General features: G+C 43.0%; 1 protein-coding gene across 3 annotated transcripts in view; it reads right to left on the reverse strand.

Annotated features, from left to right (window-relative positions):
* arap2 (ArfGAP with RhoGAP domain, ankyrin repeat and PH domain 2) overlaps positions 1-23129 on the reverse strand; it is a 96636-nt gene that overhangs the window by 67482 nt on the left and 6025 nt on the right. For 2 of the 3 annotated variants that reach the window (XM_088990829.1, XM_088990828.1), the window contains exons 3-9: positions 22324-22406; positions 18665-18741; positions 16604-16659; positions 14874-15188; positions 14674-14743; positions 8584-8704; positions 2598-2800 (exon numbers count right to left, since the gene is read on the reverse strand). In XM_088990829.1, the coding sequence (XP_088846955.1) occupies positions 2598-2800; positions 8584-8704; positions 14674-14743; positions 14874-15188; positions 16604-16659; positions 18665-18741; positions 22324-22406 (925 nt within the window). Of the gene's footprint in view, positions 1-2597; positions 2801-8583; positions 8705-14673; positions 14744-14873; positions 15189-16603; positions 16660-18664; positions 18742-22323; positions 22407-22720; positions 22790-23129 lie in introns of those variants that run through there. The other variant, XM_088990830.1, reaches the window with a different exon arrangement.

A 23129-nucleotide genomic window follows, 5' to 3' on the forward strand; every position in this document is an offset into this window, starting at 1 on the left:
AACCTCACCAAGATGTTTGCTGAGGCTAATGAAGAAAATAATGAAAGGCAAACAGCCCAACAGCGGCTAAGGCCAACGCATCAATGGAACCCCACCCCCATCCAGCCCCCGCAGCCCCCTCCTGTCCCAGCAGGATAAAAGTCGGCGAGAATGTCGGCACTTCATTAGACTCACTCCAGTGTGCCAAATAAAAAGAGCTCGGAAAGAACAATGCGGCGCTGAAGACTTCAAGACCGGGAGCTAATTTTGTGCTTCTCAAATTGGCGTCTGTCAGCCAGAAACCGGGCCTTCTTTCAATAATTTGCAATCACGTGTGTCTTACGTTTATATTGTTGTTTTAAAGACTGACTAAAAACTGAAAAAACAATGTTAGTGTGTAATCGGTGGACATTGCGCTGCTCTTTGTGGCCACATGTGATCAGCGGAATGCTGCACAGTCACAAATGCGAAGGAAGAGGTGGGAGTCGTTGTCATTCTTTGCAGATGATCAAGAAAATGCACATTGAATTATTGTTGTTGATTATTGACTTCAGGGGGGTCAAAGTCTTTTTTTTTTTGCGGCGGGCCACATTATAGTTACGGTTTCCTCTCGGGGTCCGTCATGAATTTGGGGAAGCTATAGAATGTTTCATCCCCTCCACATATTACACACATAACACATGAATGAATAATTCGTTTTAAAATCGGAAGGAAAGAATAATAACTGTTATTTTGGTTTAAATCCGACTGTTTGAAATTTTGGTTCAGACTTTCGGTAGCATCGTGGAATTTCAAAACTTTGATTTAGTTTCGCAGGCCGAATAAAATGATGTGGCGAGCCGGATTTGGCCCCTCGGCCTTGACTTGGATAGCTGTGATCTACATGTGAGTACATTTTTCAGTGTCCAAAAATCTGTCAGTAATAATAATAATAATAATAATAATAATAATAATAATAATAATAATAATAATAATCCGTACCGCTTATTCCTCATTAGGGTCACAGGTGGTGCTGGAGCCTATCTCAGCCATCTTCAGGCACCCTGGGCACACCCTGACTTGGTTGCCAGCCAATCGTAGGGCACACAAAGACGTACAACAGTCACTCTCACACTCACACCTAGGGACAATTTGCAGTGGTCAATCTGCCTGCCATGCATGTTCTTGGAGTGTGGGAGGAAACCGGAAGGTCCAGGGAGAACATGCAAACTCCACACAGGGAGGCCGGACCGGGACGCGAACCGGCAACCTCTGCACTGTGAAGCCGGTGTGCTAACCACTCGACTACCGGGCCACCATAATAATAATAATAATAATAATAATAATAATAATAATAATAATAATAATAATAATAATAATAATAATAATAATAATACAGTAAAGTCTCGTTATATCGATATCGGTTATATCGATAGTACTGCTTATTACGATACTATTTCTATGAACGCAAGGAGAAAATTTACATGCCGCAGGATCGGATATATCGATAGTCCGGTTATATCGATATTTTTTCCGACTCCCGAAAATATCGATATAACGAGACTTTACTGTAATAATAATAATAATAATAATAATAATAATAATAATAATAATACAGTAAAGTCTCGTTATATCGATATCAGTTATATCGATAGTACTGCTTATTACGATACTATTTCTATGAACGCAAGGAGAAAATTTACATGCCGCGGGATCGGATATATTGATAGTCCGGTTATATCGATATTTTTTCCGACTCCCGAAAATATCGATATAACGAGACTTTACTGTAATAATAATAATAATAATAATAATAATAATAATAATAATAATACATTTCAGTTTTAAGCACCTTTCAAAACTCTCAAGGTCACTTTACAGTCACAGGATAGGTTTTTCTGTGGGTGAGCAGCGGCAGCCACACGCGCCAGTGTTCGCTAAACCCGGAAGTAACTCAAATAGAGAGAAAGCTAGCTGGCTAGCAAATGGATAGCAAAAAGAATAATTTGACAGGATGCTTTGTATTATTACCATCTCCATGAAAAATTCCACAAATTGTTCCAAAACTCTTGAAATGTTTTCGATTTATCACCACTTTTCAATTCACAGTTGGTTTACCTTTTATTTTCGCTAACACTGGACCTCTTAGACCCCAAATGTTTTGCTTTAAAAATATCCAATATTGTCGATTTTTTGTCGGCTTGGAATACAAAAAAATCGCAATGGCATTATTTTCAGTCTTGCTTCAAGTCGTGGGAACATTTTGAAGAATCATAATGGCCGGTCAAAGGTCACATGCCCTCGTTTGTATTCATAAGCTCTATGTGCCTTCTGCCCGTCTCACCACGATGGGGTGTAGAGCTTTCAACCGCTCTGCTCCCAAACTCTGGAATTCACTTCCACCCAACATCCGTAATATTGACTCCCTTCCTACTTTCAAATCCCACCTCAAAAGCCATCTGTTTAAAATTGCATTCATGATCTAGTTCAGTCAGCTATTTTAATATTTATCATTTTATTTATGGTTCTATTGTTCTGTGTTTTTTGATTGTAAAGTGTCCTTGAGTGGCGCTTGGAAATTAAATGTATTATTATTATTATATCAGCCTGTTCCGTAAAAATTAGTCGTCGCCCTGTACCTGTTCCGTTTTGCAGATCCGGACTTTGCTGGCCGCCAGGGACACCACAACTCGACTTTTGGAGGCACGCATCTCCAGCGCGCCGAGCTTGTTGATGGAAGAGCGTCGGCGCAGACTGCGGCGTGGGGCGCCTGATTTGCGGGAACCACGGCCGCTGGCCCTCGCCGCCCCCTCGAGGCTTTCCATCCACTCGCGACGCTCCGCTGTGAAGCCACAGAGGCGGTTCGGGGTTGAGGGGCAAGAAAAAAAAAATTTAGACAAAGAAAAATGTACATGGCATCCATCTTTTTTTATAATAATAATAATAATAATAATACATTTTATTTCAAGCGCCTTTCAAAGCTCTCAAGGACACTTTACAGTCACAGACAAGCATAGATACAATAACAAATAACATACAGTACAATTATAAATAGAAACAAGAGATAGAGCTACACAGAAAATGCAATTTTAAATTGGTGGCTTTTGATATGGGATTTGAAGGTGGTAAAACAATCGATGTTACGAATGTTGGGAGGAAGTGAGTTCCACAGTTTGGGGGCAGAGCAGCTGAAACCTCTGTCCCCCATCGTGCTGAAACGGGCGGGTGGGGGGACAGCCAGAGGTGTTTTTTTGGGGGGTGGTATCGCTTTGGGAAAGGATGTCAAAGACATATTTTGTTGGATTGGATTGGAATAACCTTTATTCATCTCGCAGTGGAGAAATTTACATTTCACAGCAGCAAAGTTATGAAAGGAAAAGGAAAGGAAAGAAAGAAGTCGAAAAATAAAATACAGAAGCTGCTGGAAAGGCAGCCACTCTCGCGGCGCCATCTCCAAGTCAAGACTAAAATAAATAAATAACAAATAATATAACAACACAAAGACATTGTGACTACGGTTTCCTCTCAGGGGCCATTATGATATAGAGTAAAGTCTCGTTATATCGATATTCTCGGGAGTCGGAAAAAGTATCGATATAACCGGACTATCGATATATCCGATGCTGCGGGCATGTAATTTTCTCCTTGCGTTCATAGAAATAGTATCGTAATAAGCAGTACTATCGATATAACCGATATCGATATAATGACACTTTACTGTATATGACATATGACATTTAAAGCACACAACAAATTGATGAATCACTTGTTTTCAAATATGAAATCAAAAATAATAACTGTTATCGTGGCTTACATGGGACAATTTGTATTTTTGGGTCAGACTTTAGCAAGCATTTTCGAATTTCATAACTTTGATTTGCTTCCGCGGGCCAAATAAACTGATGTGGCGGACACCTGTGACGTACAAGGTAGGCAATTGAAGAGCCCAAAAACATTGTTATTTTTATTTTGGAATCAAATGACAAAACTGAACATACCATTTGTCAGATTTTGAACATGGACGCCTTGTCTTGACATTTTGATTCTTTTTTCCGGCGAATTGCACGATGAGCGACCCAGACTTGTGTGCGTGTGAGACCAGGAATGTGGGCGGGGGGGAGGCGCCCTTGACACCCCCATTGTCGGCCCCTTAAGACCTTAAAGGACAACTGACGCCTCCGGTCAAGTTGTGTCCATAATTTGTAAAATCACTTCAAATGACTTGTACTGAGTATATTTTACAAAGATTCGCCGGCATACAGCTTTTTCATTTTTAAATGTCAAATTCAGGAAGTCTTGAATATTCAGGAAGTCTTGTTTTTGAGTTGGTGACGATACCTACCGTGACGTCACGGTAGGTATCGTCACTGACCGAGAACACACAATGGATTTTGCGGTACTTTGTTTGGTCTGAAAACTTCCTGTTGATCTTTGTTGATGGCGAAATTAGAAGGAAAACACAAAAATAATGCAATGGTGAATCATTGTGTGTTGCACCGAACAACTATTTGATGCGAGCTGACACAAATTCCCAGCTGACAAATCAGCCCATTTCCAACGGAGCTTGGGCACCATCTTGTGCATTATCTGGGACGCCACATTGCTGTCATTGACGGCTCGAATTGATATGAGGAGGACTCCTTTAATCGATTGCAAACATTAAACACAACACAACTGTTTGAATCATATTCAGAACTGGATGAGTAACAAGAAAGCATCTTCTCCGAATCTGAACTCCGTGAGCCCATTGTTTTGTTTCTTGAGCAAGGCAAGACGACCTTGCGTGACGTCACGAACTGGGGACCGGACTTTCTGAAAATCCCCAGTTTCGAGCTGATTTGTGGCAGTTTTTGGACACTTAAAGTCATTTTTATTCGTGTTTTGCATTTGACTAAAAATATCCGCCTGCATGTTTTGGGTATTTTAGATGCTATCAAAAGTTTTTCTGATGTCAGTTAGGAAACAAAAAAATGGTGTCGGTTGTCCTTTAAAGGCCGCTCGGCCTGGCTCGCTACACCCCCCACCCCAAATTCCATTTCCAATTGGGCCGCATCTATAATGAATGTCCCTCTTCATCATTGACTGGCTCTTTACCTCTGCGGGTTTGTCTGTTGCACTTTATGACTTCCATTACCTATGCCGCTCTTGACTATTTCCCTCTTCTTTTATTCAGGGATTCTCACCCTCCCCCAACACTGTCAAAACAAGACGGGACATAAGCCGCAGACGTCGGGTAAGCGCTGTCTTCACGTTCGCACATTTACTCGCAGCCGGATGCTCCTGTGAAAATTCATTTGCAGTCACCTGTGCGGATGTGCCAAAAAATAGACGGGAAACTTTTTACGGGGTGCAGCGGGAATTTGGAGTTTGGCTTATCCTGAGAAAGCCGAAAGCAGAAATACATGCCTGTGAGCAATGTTGTTGTCTTTGCTTGAACATTGCACACATTTAAAATATGATGTTCCACGGATACAAAATTTGAGTTTGTTTCAAAATTAACGCTCAATCCTTTCAGCTTGTTAATTATGTTTCACATTGTATTCGCATTAGCAGTGTCTGAAACTCATGATGAAAAGTTAGCGGACACCAGGGCAGACAACTTTGAAAAGTTGCCTGCGCAATATGCTTTCTTGTTACTCATCCAGTTATGAATATGATTCAAATAGTTCTGAAGAGGAAAGCATACGTTTGGATTGGATTGGATATGCCTTTATTAGTCTCACAGTGGAGAAATTTACATTTCACAGCAGCAAAGTGATGAAAGGTTTGCAATCGAATAAAGAATTTATTCCGTGCCATTTTGAGGCAACATTGGGGGGAAATGTATCACCAAAAAAAGAGGCAGAAAATGGTGAAAAAGCTCTGTGTAAGGAATTAATCAGCCCGTTTCCACAGGCTGATAAATTCCTTACATGGAGCTTTGTCGCCCTCTTCTGCCTCTTTTTGGTGCAACACAATGTTTTCAGACCAAACAAGTACAGCAAAATGCATTGACGTAATGGAAGGACTGTTACAATGTGTCCTTTTTTCGGTCAGGGGCGTTCCTTCAGTGACGTAGGGTGAGGACTCGTCACCAACTCAAAAACAATACTTCTGGAATATTCAGCGCCAGTCTTAAACGGTAAAATATAGCTATATGCGGTGGAATCTTTGTAAAATACGCTCAGTAGAAGTCATTTGAAGCCATTTTACAAATTATTTTACAAATTATGGACACAACTTGTCCGGAGACGTCGGTTGTCCTTTAATTGATGGTAAATATCCTTGCTGATGATTTTGCTCCAGTTGTCGTTTGTCCATACACTGTTCGGCATGTTGCACAATGCAATGTTTGTGTTGCGTCATCTGCTACAAGCCATGTGAACTTTCCATGATGCTTTTAATGTACGTTTACGTTTTGTAACGTCATAAATTTTGTTAGCTTCTTTTGAATCTTTCTTCTGGGGCTATGACGCTCGGGAAAGTCCGGAAGCACAAAGTTATTCGATGGAGGCTTCTGATTGGCTGCAGAGTATGCAAATTGCCGAAAGAAAATCTGTGTTTTTTTTTTATTTTTACTTGAAAAAGTTGTCGGCCAATTGGGCGGAGAAGTTGTACGCCTGACGTAAAAGTTGCACGCCCCGGGCGTCCGGGCAGGCTTTATTGCAGACACTACCATTAGGCTACAAGACTTCTTTTTCCATACATACACAGTCAAACCTGGGTTTTTGAACGTCTCGGTTCTCGTGCTATTCAGTTTTCACCCAATATTTGGTGTTTTTTTATGGCCTGATTTACAAGCGAAAATTAGTTCTCCAGCAAACTGAGCACACCTGAATGCTCCACTCAACTCCCCTCCGCTTCCTTATATGTCACCTCCTCGTGTTGCGTCTCATTGTGACCGACGCATTATCCTTGTGTAACGTTGCACCGGGAACAGGGTAGGCGTGTTTGTATTGTTCAATCGCGATTTAAAAAAAAGCTGACATTAATTACGGGAAATGTTTTGGTTTTTGATCAAATCGGTTTTCAAACATGTTTCTGGAACAGATTGTGGTCGAAAACCCAAGTTTGACTGTATACACATAAACACAATGATTATTTTTTTAATACAGTATGCTCACGAATTTCTGAGGTTGTTAAGAGGCCATTTTGCGTTGTTTTTGTGCCGCAGAGCTGATTTGACTTTCCAAAAGGAAAGAAAACGGAGGCAAAGCATTAAAAGCGGATGAAAGGAGTGCAAAGTCCACGCCGCACCCTGTGAGGAGATCTTAAAGGCCGCCCACACAACCTACATCAAAAGGATTTTTTTAACTCATTTGTGGGTGGAGCAAAAAAAAACAGGAGCAAGCATTTGTTGTGTTTGCTTCAACCGATGGCGTCCAATCAACAAATTATTTTCAATTATTTTCAATGGGACAGATGTTGAAAATATCCTTCTAGATGTATCAAGAGAATTCAAGCCATAAAATGGTCAAGCGAGAGTACGTGGGAGCAAAATTTGATGACAATAACGAGTGCAGGAAATATCAGAAATATTTCAGGTGTTTTTGGTTCCAGAAAATGGAGGGTTTTGTTCCCAAAGCTTCCCTCTTGGAAAGGTAAGTGCATGCAGAATTTTGAGCGACTTCAATTTGCAACGAAACCTGAATTTGGGGTGGTGGAGCCCACAATCTCCTAAGTGACGTTCAACTCTTGACTCCATCATGCCTCTGTTTTTTTTCAGGGCTTGCCGCCTATTCTTCCTGTCGCCTCTCGGTTCTTCGTGTGGGGCAGTTCCTTCCTTCACTCCCTGTTTTTTTCCTTCCTTCCTTCCTTCCTTCCTTCGGGCTCACTGGTTCTCGTGCGCTCCCCAAAGATTGATGAGTCTTGGCTCCCAGGCGAGCGGGCTTCTTGAAAGATGCATGAGGGTGTGGGTGGGGATGGAGGGGGGTTGGGAGAGGGTCTCTGGTTCTCTCACGCTCTCTTTTCAAGGCGAGCTAAGGTTGTCTTGGGCTCCCGGGGATGAAGAAGCCATCCTCACAAAGCCGGGGGTGGTAACCAAAACCAACCAGAAGCCCAAAAACACTTTCTTCTTTCAGTAGCGATGAAATGTTAAGTCAATTAATGTATTAATCAAACAAATAACCAAATAAATAAACAGATGGACAGATAGACTGATAGACAGACAGACCGAACAACAGACGGACAGACAGGCAGACAGATAGATAGCTAGAGAATAAATGTGACTGTGACTGTAAAGTGTCCTTGAGAGTTTTGAAAGCCGCTTAGAAATGAAATGTATTTATTATTATTATTATTATTATTATTATTATTATTACTATTACAGTAAAGTCTCGTTATATCGATATCGGATATATCGATAGTCCCGGTTATATCGATACTATTTCTATGCACGCACGGAGAAAATTACATGCAAACAGGGTCGGATATATCGATAGTCCCGGTTATATCGATATTTTTCCGGACTCCCTTGAATATCGATATAACGAGACTTTACTGTATTATTATTATTATTATTATTATTATTATTATTATTATTATTATGTTCAGAGGGGGAGGTGCTTCGACTTTCGGCCACTAGACGGCAGCACACTCCCGTGGTTGACAGTGTATGTTGAAAAAGTTGATGTAATAGGCAGATACCTTCTTTCTCAGCACGGAATATGAATGTCCGAAGCGAGGTGATGACCTCAAACTTGTTGTCCCCGAGAGCTCGCACCTGACGGATGGCGGCGGCAACAATCATCCCTTTGGAGTACATTTCCTGCAGAGATGACGACACCCAATAACTTCAGCAAGCATGTAAAATTGCAAGCGATCGCACGAACAAGCCGTTTTCTATCGCAACACAGATTTTTTTTTGCCAAGCGTAGTTTGCATTAAAGGATAACCGACGCCTACGGACAAATTGTGTCCATAATTTGTAAAATTGCTTCAAATGACTTCTACTGAGCATATTTTACAAAGATTCCACTGCATATAGCTATATCTTACGTTTTAAGACTCGAGAATATTCCGGAAGTCTTATTTTTGAGTTGGTGACGAGCGTCCTGACGTCACGCCATGGAAGGAACGCCAATGACCAAGAATATATATATATATATATATATATATATATATATATATATATATCATCTCACTCCCGTATATGTGTGTGTGTGTTTGATATAATTATTTAAGCCAATTCAATATTTGATTATTTATTTATATGTCTATTTTTATGTATTTTTTAATTGATTGATGAGCCAATTAAATAATGGATTATTTGTTTATTTATTTATCTATTTATTTATTTGTTAACCAGTTAAATATTTGCTTGTTTATGTATTTATTTATTTATTAGCCAATTAAATGTTTGATTATTTATTTATAGATTTATCATTTTGCCTATTTATTTGTTAACCAATTAAATAATAGATTATTTATTTATGTATTTATCCATTTGGTTATTTATTTGTTTGTTTGCTACTGCACTCCACACAGCCGCAGAGAGAGAAGGTTTGCGATTTTGTCAATTTCCAGTGGCCCAGGATGAAACCACAATTGACCCACCGCAGCCCAAATGAGTGGCCGGAGCAATAAAAAAAGTAATAATAAAGAAACAACGGGACAGGCCGCTCTACATAGCTCTCAGTTTTAGCCCAAAATTGCACTGCAACTGCACTGCACTGGAGACTTTCTTTAGACCAGGGGTCGGCAACCCGCGGCTCCGGAGCCGCATGTGGCTCTTTCACCCCCCTGCTGCAGCTCCCTGCGGCTTTAGAAAATAAATAATGAGTATTTAATTTAATGTATATTATTTTAGTTTGTTCGTTTTTAAAATGTAATTCTAAATTTGAAGACTATGGTGATTATAAATAATACAAAATAAAACGTATTCAATTTTTTGGTCGCTCATAATATACGTCACAACCATCGACAGTGGACGTATATCCGGTCACAACTGCCAAATTGCGCACAATTTCTTGAATTTTTCGACCCCCAGGTAGGCCAACTATGGATAAATCTAAGAAAAGAAAAGTGTCTGAAGAAAACAGAATGATACGTGGGCAGATTCGTTCGCCTTCACTGCTGACGAGACGGGTTTACCGGTATGCTTAATATGTAATGAGAAGTTAGCAAACAAACAAAAAGTCAAATGTCGCAAGACATTTCCAGAACAAACACACAGCCTTTGCTCAAAAATATCCGGATGGAGATGAGAGAAAAAGAGCCGTTTCGGAACTGATGCGGAAGGCTGATCAGAGCAAAAACATTTTATGAAGTGGATGAAATCTACAAGTTCAGCTACATATGCTAGTTTTGTGGCCGCTCAGGAAATAGTCAGGCACGGAAAGCCGTTCACAGACGGAGAATATATAAAAGAATCATTCATTAAGTTGTCAGAACATCTATTCACAGACTTTAAAAACAAGAGTGAATTTGTGCAGAAAATCAGGGAAAAGTAATCTTCAAACCAACGTTTTTTTTCAGAGTTTAAAATGTTTTTGTTGCGCGCAGAAATGTAATTACGCTTCTCTGTAACAGTTCATTGATTCATACATGCAACACACTATAGTTTGTTTATGCATATATAAAGGTAAAAAACGATGATGAAAAGATGCAGTGTTGTCTTCATTTTAAATGTCAAAAGGATTTTGTGACTCCCAGTGTTTTCTTTTCTGTGGGAAATGGGTACAAATGGCTCTTTGACGCTCGTTTATGGTCAACATTCTCTTGGAAAAAGTTGGAAATTGTTCTAGTGTTTACAGCCAAACAAAAATTCCCATCACGGGTCTCCTTCAAAGAAAGGCAAGCGACGGCGGGTGCACATAAATGAACTCGGTGGCTGATAATGGTGCCACCGGTTATGCTTTCGCGCTAATTAATTGTCTTAATTCCACTTTGAGGGTCAGGCAGGAGACCAGTTTAATTACTACTTGGGTGTCCGTCTAGAAATATTCTGATGAAAAGACGGGGTCGGGACAGAGAGACGCAAACGACCGCACAGCCGCACGCAGGACACCCTCGTGAGGACAATGAAATGCAATCGGGCGCAAATCTCTCTCTCTCTCTCTCTCTCTCTCTCTCTCTCTCTCTCTCTCTCTCTCTCTCTCTCTCTCTCTCTCTCTCTCTCTCTCTCTCTCTCTCTCTCTCTCTCTCTCTCTCTCTCTCTCTCTCTCTCTCTCTCTCTCTCTCTCTCTCTCTGTGTGTCTGTTTGTGTCTCTGTTTCTCTCTGTCTCTCTCTCCCTCTCTCCACCTCCCTTACTCTCTCTCTCACTCCCCCCTATGTCTCTGTCTGTCTGTCATTCTGTCTGGCTGTCTCACTCACTCACTCACTCACTCACTCACTCACTCACTCACTCACTCACTCACTCACTCACTCACTCACTGTCTCACTCTCTTTCACTCACACTGTCTCTCTCTTTCTCTCTCCCTCACTATCCCTTTGTCTCTCTCCCCTTCCCCCTTCCTCTCCTCTTCTCCGTCCGCCCCGTCCTCCTCTACGAGATAACCCCCTCAACCTGACTCGTCCACCCACAACACATCCAATTCTTATTTCTCCCCTCGCTGACCCCCTCCCTCTCCGCAGCAGAACCGACTGTAAAGGCTCCAAACGCGCCCCTCTCTCCCCGCTCCACCCCACAAAAAAGTAAAAACAAGCCAGTAAACTTCACGGAACAATTAAGGCAGAGCGCAGGAGCTAAAGCACACAAAAATGGGGGCGCCGCGCGGAGGGAGAAGTAGCGAAGGAGAGGGGGAGGAGGAAAAAAGGGGGAGGAGGATGGGGCTGCACAAAAAAATAAATAAATAAGTCAATAAATAATAAAATAAATAAATAAATAGGTAGGGGTGGGATTTACGGTTACAACGGAGGCAGGAGGACACCAACTGGCGGATATGAAAACCTCACTCACTATCCACAAGCCAGCTATTAAACAAGATCTGTATGAATTTGGGGAAGCACTGAGAATGTTTTACCCCCTCCACATATTACATACAGAGCGCACAACAAATGAATGACTAACTACTTTTCAAATCTGAAGTTAAGAATAATGACAGTTACTGTGGTTTACATACGACAATTAAAATTTTGGTTCGGACTTCATCAAGGCATTTGACTGGGCCTTGACTTGGACACCTGTTTGTGTGACGTGCATATATTTATAAATGGAAGGGGTGTCAGGCACCCAGGTGCAGTTTCACCAGTCGAAAGCTCAATTTGATTGTGTGTGCACCAAAAATAAATACATTAAAGGACAACTGACACCATTTTTTTGTTTGCTAACTGACATCAGAAAAATGTTTTATAGCATCTAAAATACCCAAAAGACGCAGGCTGATATTTTTAGTCAAATGCAAAACACCAATAAAAATGACTTAAAATGTCCCAAAACTGCCACAAAATAAGCTTGGAACTGGGGACATTCAGAAAGTCCCGCCCCTTTGTTCGTGACGTCACGTCAGGATACTCCTTCACAAACTGCCTTGCTCCAGAATCAAAACAATGGTTTCAGAGAGTTCAGATTCGGAAAACGATCATTTCTTGTTACTCATCCAGTTATGAATATAATCAAAATAGTTCTGAAGAGGAAAGCATAAATGTTTGCAATCGATTAAAGAAGTCCTTCCGTCTCAATTCGCGCCGTCTAGACTCCAATGTAGTGCACAGAAAATGCACAAGAAATAGGCTGGTTTGTCCGCTGGGAATTTGTGTAAATTCACACCTTCTTTATGCGTGTTACCGCAATTGGCTGCAACACACAACTATTCACCATCGTATTCTAATTTTGCGATCAACACGGTGTTTTCAGACAAAAAAAAGTACCCAATTCACATTGTGTGTCGCTTTCTCGGTCAGGGGCATTCCCTCCGTGACGTCACTTAGGGCATCGTCAACACGTCGGTTGTCCTTTCACGAACAATTAAAAAAAGGATTCAAGGATGGCTGTTTTTTAAAGTGTAACAATTCCATTCTGTTCAATGAAGCAGGATTCCGATTTGCTACATTACGATGCGATGGAGTCACTGACAATGGAAGGACCGCCCACCCTGCCCACCTCATCCCCCTTGAAGCCAAGCTTTGGACACACACAAAACACAGACGCACACGACGTTGCATATTGGGACCCTCAATTGAAAGGCCCCGAGGGATCTCCTGAGTCGATTCCCTCGTCTTGACGAAATCAGGCGAAACCCCCCCATCCGCGATTGATGAGATAGATCGGATGCAACGCGGCCATGAGACCGATGATATCGCTCCTCTCCCACGCCACTTCGGCTATCCCAACCCTGATGATGACATCACCGGAGACCTTTCAAGCTGCGACTGTGATTAAGTGTGATTACTTCAGTCTGGGGCTGACGCCTCCCGCAGGGATTTCACAGTACAAAAGAGAGTTTGCGGGTGTTAAAAGTTTGGGAGTGAGGACCAGCATGGCAATGTCGGCATGTGGTGCCCCTCAGCCGCGACGGTGGCTTTGCTTTTTGACCATCGGCCAGCTTGGCCTTTACAAAACGGGGCTGACAGACCTGGAAGTGGATAGCACTAAAAGTTTGTTTTGTCCAAGGGTTTAAAAAAAATATGAGCATCAGAGGTGAGCTTTTTGTTCTTCGTGGGCGCTGCTTTTAATTGAATTTGTCGCATGCCCATACTGAAAATTCAACTCAGTCTTAGCTCAAATCAGCTCAGCATATTGCACTGAAGGGAAAGATTATTAATCGGTTCAATATGCACAAAGAAAAATTCCATTTGTATGACATAATGCTCTTTTTTTCACATTCATTCAAGTTATTGAGCACTAGTAATGCGGCTGTATGCACTTCTCCTACCGCACAGGTGTCAAAGTTGAGGCCTGGGGGCAAATTCTGGCCCTCCACATCATTTTATTCGGCCCAAGAAAGAAAATAAAACTTCTGAAATTCCATGCTCATCTATCGAGCTACCTAGTGAGCTATCTAGCAAGCTAGAAAGCTAGCTATTGATTGATTGAGTGAGCTAGCTGGCTAATCACACATGTTTGACACCCTTACCCTACCTGATGCGGCTTATATTGTCTGGAACCAATTCAAAACCTTCCCATTGAGTCCAATGTGCAGAGCTGATTTGAGATGAGACCAAGTTGAGGTTTCAGTGTGGACATACAACAAATTAAATTTTCAGGTCGATATACGAATGAACCCGACGTGCCCCCAAAATATTCAGAAAGGGCAAGTCCTCCAATCGTCCCACCTCATGCACTATCGAGCTGCTGACTGGCCGGCACTCCCCGATAGTCCTCGCTCTGCCTGCCTCCAAACGTGTCCCGGCAACTAAAGAGGCCGATCCAATGGAAATATGCGGGAGTGGCAGTTGGGGTCGCGGTGTGTGAGTGGGCACAGAGGGCTTTAATTAGCAATTGATTGACGAGACGCCATCTGATCGGTTGCACATCATTGATTGTGATGGGCTGTGGACAAACTAAACAAAACAAACAAATAAAAAAGTGATCTGAACCAGCATTGCGTTGTTTTGCCAAAAGGCATTTCAAAGAGCCTTCACTTCCCCCTCCGCCCTTTTCAGAGAAGGGGATGTATTTTACGTTACGGCTGGCTGGGCACGGAGAGCGCTGTTCTGCCATGCTTGGTTTAAAGTCACTCCGTCCTTCCCGCCTCCGTTAGCTCGCAACGCTAACGATGGATGACGCAGCAAATGGGACTGGGGATATCGATTTTTGGGGGAGCTGCAGTATCCGGCGGGGGTTCAAAAGTTACCTTGTCACTGTTGTAGTAGGCCAGGGTCTCACCATCGAAACGCACCCACCGCCGCTGAAAGACGCACTTCCTGTAGGAAAAGGCAAAGTGGTTAGCGGTGGCTATCGGGCGGTGGACGATTGGATTCGGGAAGGCTGAAAGAGCTTTATATTTTGAGCACTCGTCTCGTTGGATGTTGCCTGGCCATCAGGTCGACCTACCCTTGAGGAGACAGTTTGTCCAGCCAGCCCATTTTCAGCACTTGAGGTTCTGTGGTGCCGTAAAAGCAGGCGTACGGGGAAATATCAGGAAGACGGTCATCGGGAGACGCCAAAGACCGGGAGGAGAGATGGGGGTCCACCATGATCACGGAAGAGGAAGAGTCGGGACCAGAAGCCACTGGCCCTGAATTGCTGTACTCTGCTGGACTTTGCACCAAATTTGGGAAATAACTGGCGCACTCTTCCACCGTGGCATATTCATCTTTTTCCCGGTCTGGGGTGGCCGCAACGGGGGGGCACTCCTGGTCCTCGGGGCTAAGGACGGACAATATTCGCAGCACAATGGAAAAAAAGTTATTTCTGCGGCACATCATGTACAGTACAAGACAATTAAAGCGATCAGAGAATTACAGAGATTTGATTGGATTAAACGCTTGTAAGGATAAAGCGGATCGGAAGATGAATGAATGAATGGTTGGATTAAAATACAGTGATACCTCGGCTTACGAACGCCTTAGCTAACGAACTTTTCGGGTTACGAAAGTTAAATTCACAAGAATTTAACCTTGGCATACGAACCATTTGTCGGGATACACACGGAGCGACACAATGAGTGATGTGTCGTTTGGGAACGAGCCTGTTCTCCTAACAAGGAAATGGCAACCTATTTTTTTTGTCCTCTATTCCCCACCCCAGTCTTCGGTTAAAGCCGCACGTGATTGGTCAAGAACACAGCAGTGAGGGGGGGAGTTACAGAAACACAGAGCTTCAAATTAAAATAGATAGGCAGACGACAGAGAGAGAGTGAGAAAATGGATAGACAACATGGCTTACAAGGAATCATTCCTCAAGATGGTGGAAGAAGAAGGCTACGTTCCTCATCAAGTGTTTAATGCCACTCCATTCCATCAAGACATCAACGACAATCACAAAGGTAAATAAAACGACTTTATTATACAGTGTAGTTTATTTCTTTAATTACAATACCATAGCACATTTATTATACATAAAATAAGGTCTATTTTGTGTAGTTTTCAGGCTTAGAAAATTTGAAAGTAGAAAATGATGTTTTATGAGGACCTGGGAACGGATTATTCTCATTTTCATGGTTTCCAATGGAAAATTAATGTTTGGGATACACACTTTTCGCCTTACACACTCTGTCTGGGTACCAATTAAGTTCGTAAGCCAAGGTTTTACTGTAATTAGAAACCAAATATCGGCCCGGATCAATTAAAAGTGAGTGTACAAATGGGTAATAAATCCAGCGAATAAAAGACTGAGTTGTGAGAATCTTGGCCAAGGGGCAACACGTAGATATTAAAACCAAGTGGACCTGGAGCGGACCCTTGCGGAACCTCCACAAGCGATCTTTGTTCCCTCGGACGCGTGCAGATTGACTGAGACAAAGCAGTGCATCCCTCGCAAGAAGAATGACAGCAAAAGTGGAGGAAAAAGATCAACTCCTTCCACTTGGAACGGCTTGTGTGAATTGCATCCATTTTTAATTGCTCCTCCTTTCTCTGCTAATTTGTCTCTCAACTAAAATGCTTTTCATTTTCAGCTTTGGGAAGGCACGAGGACCAAAGAAAGTAATTTGCCGGTTTGAACTGCCACTTGGAGACATGTATACTGCCACAACAAAAACATGGTCACAATATTTTTTTTGTTTTTACTTCCGACGCTTTCTATTAATAGCGCCGGAGGAGACGAGAACATCGGCGGGGTACCTGTGCTTGTTGTTTTCCGACGTGTCCTTTTCCGACACCTCTTCCCCACTTGCATTCTGAAAGGATACAGAAGAGAGAAGCGTCGAATGAAAAGAAAGTCCTCGGTGTCGTGCTGGGACGCCGTTATCGCGTCGTTGCCTTAAGCAGCGCTCACTTTCGAGGGCAGCTGACATTTCTATTAACCTCTCGGGCATGAGAGTAGCAAGCGACACTCTGTTAGGTGACAATATTAATCCTGTGAATTGGCGCTTTGGCCGGTGATGTTGTTAAAGATGTGGGGGGGGGCACTTTGATAAGCCATTGCGTCCAGTGCATCAGTAATAATAATAATACATTTAATTTCTAAGCGCCTTTCAAAACTCTCAAGGTCACTTTACAGCAGGGGTGTCAAAGTCATTTTTTGCCGCGGGCCACATTGTAGTTATGGTTTCCTCTCGAGGGCCGTTATGAATTTGGGGAACCCATTAGAATGTTTAAATCCCTTCAAATATTACATATAGAGCACACAGCAAATTAATGAATAACTCGTTTTCAAATCTGAAGTCAAGAATAATGACTTTTATTGTGGTTGACATCCAAAAATATGAAATTTTGGCTCAGATTTTAGCAATCATCATGAAATTTAACAAGTTTGATTTGCTTTCGCGGGCCGAAAAAAATGATGTGGCGGGCCGGATTTGGCCCGCGGGCCTTGACTTTGACACCTGTGCTTTACAGTCACGGGAGAAGTTTTTCTGTGGGTGAGCACTGGCAATGCGCTAGCAGGTTGGCGGCGCCTGCGACAATTTGGCCAGCCAGCCAGCGTCTCACTCTCGCACAGCTATCGACCGTGTGATGGCACCAGAGGGGGGAGTTTGCCGGTCATTTAGCCTCCGAATCTCTATTCAACATTTTCAATGGAGTTCAACTTACGACCGTTTCAACTTGCGGCCGCTTGGTCAGAGCGGAACTTGGTCGTAAGTCGGATCCATCCATCCATCCATTTTCCGTACCACTTATTCCTCATGAGGGTCACAGGGGGTGCTGGAGCCTATCTCAGCTGTCTTCTGGCACGAGGCGGGGGGACACCCTGAATTGGTTGCCAGCCATTCGCAGGGTACACAAAGACGTACAACAGTCACTCTCACACTCACACCTTGGGACAATTTGGAGTGGTCAATCTGCCTGCTTGCATGTTTTTGGAGTGTGGGAGGAAACCGGAGGACCCGGAGAAAATCCACGGGGGTCCAGGGAGAACATTTAAACTCCACACAGGGAGGCCTCTGCGCTGTGCTAACCACTCGAATACCGGGCCGCCCTCGTAAGTCGGATGTTACCTGTAATTTGTCTTGTAAATAAATTCGATGTTCAACATTTGTTTGAAAATGTTGAAACTTGAACCCCAACCCAAAGTTTATTTTGTTTACAATCGTCTGCAAACATTTGCCGCATCCGGATCTATTCCTATTTTGATGAAAGTATGTGAGACAGATACTGAAAGGAATGATGGAATTTAAATATATATTTTTGCTTGTAAATTCCATTCAATCTCAGTTATCTAGCTAGCTACTGAGCCATATCTTTGCTATCTATGTGCTATTTTTAAGCTAACCCGGAAGTAACTCAAATAGATAGAAAGCTAGCTAGCTAACAGATAGCTATTATATAGATAACAAAATAGCTAATAGATAGCCAGCTAGATAGCTATCCAGTCAGCTATCCAGTCAGCGAGACAGCTAGTAGATAGCTATTAGATAGCCATTAGATAGCTATCAGATAGCTAGCTAGATAGCTAATAGATAGCTAGCCAGATAGCCAGCCAGATAGCCAGCCAGACAGCTAATAGATAGCTTAAACGGATTTGTGACATAAATAATATAGCTAATAGATAGCTAATAGATATCTATTAGACAGCTACCTAGATAGCTAATAGATAGCTAGATAGCTAGATAGCTAGTAGCCAGCTAGACAGCTAGTAGATAGCTATTAGATAGCTATTAGAGCTAGCCAAATAGCTCACTAGATAGCTAATAGATAGCTAGATAGCTAGCCAGAGAGCCAGCCAGACGGACGACGTCTTACCGGAAGGCTTTGAGCGCTGTTGTAGAGGAAGGTCTCTCCGTAAGGGGCGATGGGCGTCAAGGTCCTGTGAAGCCGAGCTAAAAAGGAACACTTTGGTCAGGGTGCTGAATGAAATACAAGGTCCCATCAGATTTTTTTTTACTCTTTTCATTTGATAACCCAAAACAGGGCATTCCACGTTTGCGTTATTTTCGGCACTTTAGCATTCAAACTCATTTTTTCCCCCAAAAGTTTATTTTTGTCACGTTTTGCGAGGTGGTGATGGCGGGTTCGGATCCCAAAAAGCAGGCAGGAGGGAGCAGGAGGTTGTTTGACAAATTGTATTAAAATAAAGTCAGCAGGAACAAAATGTAAAACATCAAAATGATCTGAATGGAAAAAATACAAAGTAGCAAAAGAAGACCAAAAGTAAAAGCCCGCCAAGGTTAAACAAACACGTACACGATGCATGCTGCAACCAAGCAGCAAACAAACAATGAATCGGCACCGGATGATCGTGCCAGGTGTCCTTTTAAGTGTTATTGATTATAACGACCAGCACCTGGGAGGCTGCCGGCAGGGCTGACGTCTCTGCCCGCTGGTTGCCAATCTGATCGGGACGACCAGCACCTGTGCAGGTGCAGGCGGGGCCGACAGCGCCCCCCGTTGGTCGCCAACCAGATCATGACAATTTTCTACTTGGTTTAAGGCACAGGTGTCCAGGTCAAGGCCAATGGGCCAAATCTGGCCCACCACATCATTTTGTTCAGCCCACGAAAGTCCCAACCCAAATTTCAAATTGTCCCATGACAACCACAACAAGTCATTATGCTTCAGATGTGAAAACTAGTTCTTCATTCATTTGTTTTCCGCTTTGTATGTAATATGTGAATGGTTATTAAACATTCTAATGGTTTCCCCAAATTCATAACGGCCCACGAGATGAAATTGTAACTACAATGTGGCCCTGAGTTTGACATCTTTGGTTTAAAGGACAACGGACAACATTTTTTTGTTTCCTAACTGACGTCAGAAAACGTTTATATAGCATCTAAAATACCCAAAACACGCGGGCTTATATTTTGAGTCAAATGCAAAACACCAATAAAAATGACTTAAAGTGTCCCAAAACTGCACCAATGTGAGCTCGGAACTGGGCAGATTCAGAAAGTCCCGCTCCCTTGTTCGTGACGTGACTATTGGTCACACACAGCCTTGCTCCAGAATCAAAACAAGGGCTTCAGAGAGTTCAGATTCGGAGAAGATGCTTTCTTGTTACTCATCCAGTTCTGAATATGATTCAAATAGTTCTGAAGAGGAAAGCATAAATGTTTGCAATCGATTAAAAAAGTGCTTCCGTATCAATTCAAGCCGTCTGGACTCCAATGTAGCGCCCAGAAAATGCACAAGATGGCGCACAAGCTCCGTCGGAAATGGGCTGCTTTGTCCGCTGGGAATTTGTGTCAACTTACACCTTCTTTATGTGTGTTACCGCAATTGGCTGCGACACACGATTCACCATTGCGTTATTGATGTAGTTTTCCTTCTAATTTCACGATCAACACTGTGTTTTCAGACAAAAAAAAAGGACCTAAAGTGCATTGTGTGTCGCTTTCTCGGTCACGGGCGTTCCCTCCGTGACGTCACTTAGGGGATCGTCATCAACTCGAAAACAAGACTTCCTGAATATTCAGCGCGAGTCTTAAAATGTAAAATGTAGCGATATGCGGTGGAATCTTTGTAAAATGCGCTCAGTAGAAGTCATTTGAAGTGATTTTACAAATTATGGACACAACTTGTCGGTTGTCCTTTAAGTGATACCGCATTACTATATGTAATTAAGTCATGTTACCGTCGAGCACTGAAATGTGTTTGAAAAATGAATGAACTGGCTTCTGACTCCACAACTCAATTGACTGTGCAAAAGTGAGAACGACTTGATCTTGACAGTTTGAAATTTAGAACGACGCTCGGCGGAAAAGTGTCACGACAACGCGGCTCGCCCCCAAAATGAATGCGGCTGTACTTGCGCTCAATACAGAGTACTTTTTCCACCTCTCCCAACAACCCCTGATGCAGTTGAACATGGGGAAGGGGAGGGGGTTCTGTGCACCGTTTGCTTTTGCTGCACTCTGTTTGGTGGGTTGGGGGGCGGGCACGGAAGAAGAACGAGAAGAGACTGCGGCCAGACATTATTAGTCTGGAGACCCCGGGGGCCACCATGCGTGGGCCACAGCCTGTCACTGTGAAAGATGACACCAGCTTCTCCTGAGGACAGCGTCGGACACAAGATGCCGCCGCAGGCGCCGCACACGCACACACAGACTGAACAAAAAAAATGTCGAAAAAGATGGAAACGCCTGCGCCCACAAAAGGATGGACGATCAAACAAGCGCGGGCAAGACAAAGCCTTCATGTCCTTCCGGGTGGTGCTTCGCAAAGACGGAACTCCATGTGGTGCCTTACCCCGAGGTCGATTACGCCGATGGTGGCGTACGCTCACATCGATCATCATTCGGGCAGTTCGGTGAGCGCTCACCGTCGCTTGCGACGGGACAAAGCTCCCGAACAGATGCTTTACGCCATTGTCATTTATCTAAGCACGACGTGGCGACTTATGGACATGCCAGACGCATGGTGGCCATGATGCTTGGCTTGTTGCATTTCCACTTGATCAATGAGAAGGTTTCTTCAGTCGTCATCTGAACTTCTTTGAAGGTGTCGGACCTTTCGCTTCTTATCCAAGAGGCTTTGTCAGCGAACTAATTTTTTGATGGTTTGAAAGGGGAGTATCCGACACCTTCAAAGAAGTACAGATGACGGCTGAAGAAAACTTCTAATCGATGGACCACTTCTGTACTACTGAGAGATTACACAGCTGTATTTCCACTTGATATTTCATCATCACTCCTGTTTTGTCATTCAAATGTTTCTTTGTTGCAAATATTTGTGTTTTTTTAAATGCTTTATTTTACTTGTTAGTCAGTTTAAGTATTACGTGATTTGGTGTTTTTGTGCTTTTACGGATGAGATATTTGCAGAGTTCAAGGTAAAAAACAAACGCAGCGTAGATAATTGTGCAGTGAATTACAATTCCCAAATGACTGTTCGACCTACTTTCTTTCATACGACTGCAGTGATACACCAAATAATGAAAATTAACGAGAAGAAGGAGTGTACACAATCACATGTTTTTGTATTTTTATAGATATATACTTACAAAAAAACTATATATATATATACAGTTTTTTATATATAATATATTTATATATAAACCAAAAAGCGCGCATTTACAAAAAAAAAACAAACAAAAAAACCGTTTGGCTTCAAATGCCTGCCATCTCCCATTGCAGTAACTCAACTCAACTCTGGAAGAGGACAAAAAAAATTCAACCCCCCTCCCCGCCAAAATAGAAAAAAAGTTCTTCAAAGTTACCAGAAAACAATCCAGACTCAGGTCTCACCAGTTGGAGGGGGACAAGATTTGAGAGACGATATTCCCTGAGATGCAAGCCGGCGCTTCCCGCGACACTGCCGCCAAACGGCAGACTTCCACCCCCACTCCTAAGCCTCCCCCTTACATTCTTTCATGCAGGCAAACAATAGCGCCGCCGACTCGGGCGCTGTATGAAATATTCATGTCATGTGGCAAGCCGATGCGCCTGTAAGACGGCGCGTACCTTTCCGTGTGCCGTTCGCACCGTCGGGACCGCCGCCAACGGTCGGGTGTTGGGGCCCACTTGTTTGCACCGCCGGCGCGCGCCTGGGAACAAGATGAGCAGCGAAAACCATCAGGAAAACAACTCAGAGTGAGAGGACTTTCAAAAACCGTCGCGCTTGACGTCGGAGACACACCGGCACCGGCAGTCTTGCGCGAATTACTTGGGATCCAGACTTGGGTAATATGTCGCAGAAATTAAATTTGGGAGAAGTTTGTCACCAGATTTGGAGTTTTGTTCGTGCCGAAGCGCGAGATCTGCGACTTTCTTCGAGAAGGAAAATCCTACTGGACCCTCCGCACCCTGCCCACCACCTTTACTTTTTGGTTTATGAATGTTAAATTTATGAAAATTTTACCTTGGCATACGAATTTTTTTTTGGGATACACACAGAGCGCCACAATGAGTGATGTGTCATTCACGAACGAGCCCGTTCTCCCAAGAAGGAAATGGGAGCTGACTTTTATTTGTCCTCTATTCCCCGCCCCCAGTCTTCGGTTAAAGCCACGTCAAGAACGCAGCAGTGAGGGAAGGTGGTCTGAACATTAAAGAGACAGGCAGACGACAGATAGAGTGTGAGAAAATGGATAGAAAACAGTGACATATGGATTCGTTTCAACTTTGATCGTTCAAAGGCAGAGTGTAGACTGCAAGGATAAAATATCCCATAAATCAGGCTCCACAAATAACCAGCACAAGCCATCTGTACACTTGATGCAAAAAGCTATCAACCCAGCTAAACAGAACACAATTGATGAGGAACTAGA

The sequence above is a fragment of the Hippocampus bargibanti genome, linkage group LG02 (assembly GCF_051943395.1).
Source record: "Hippocampus bargibanti isolate YZ-2025 linkage group LG02, ASM5194339v1, whole genome shotgun sequence".
Lineage (NCBI taxonomy): Eukaryota > Metazoa > Chordata > Actinopteri > Syngnathiformes > Syngnathidae > Hippocampus > Hippocampus bargibanti.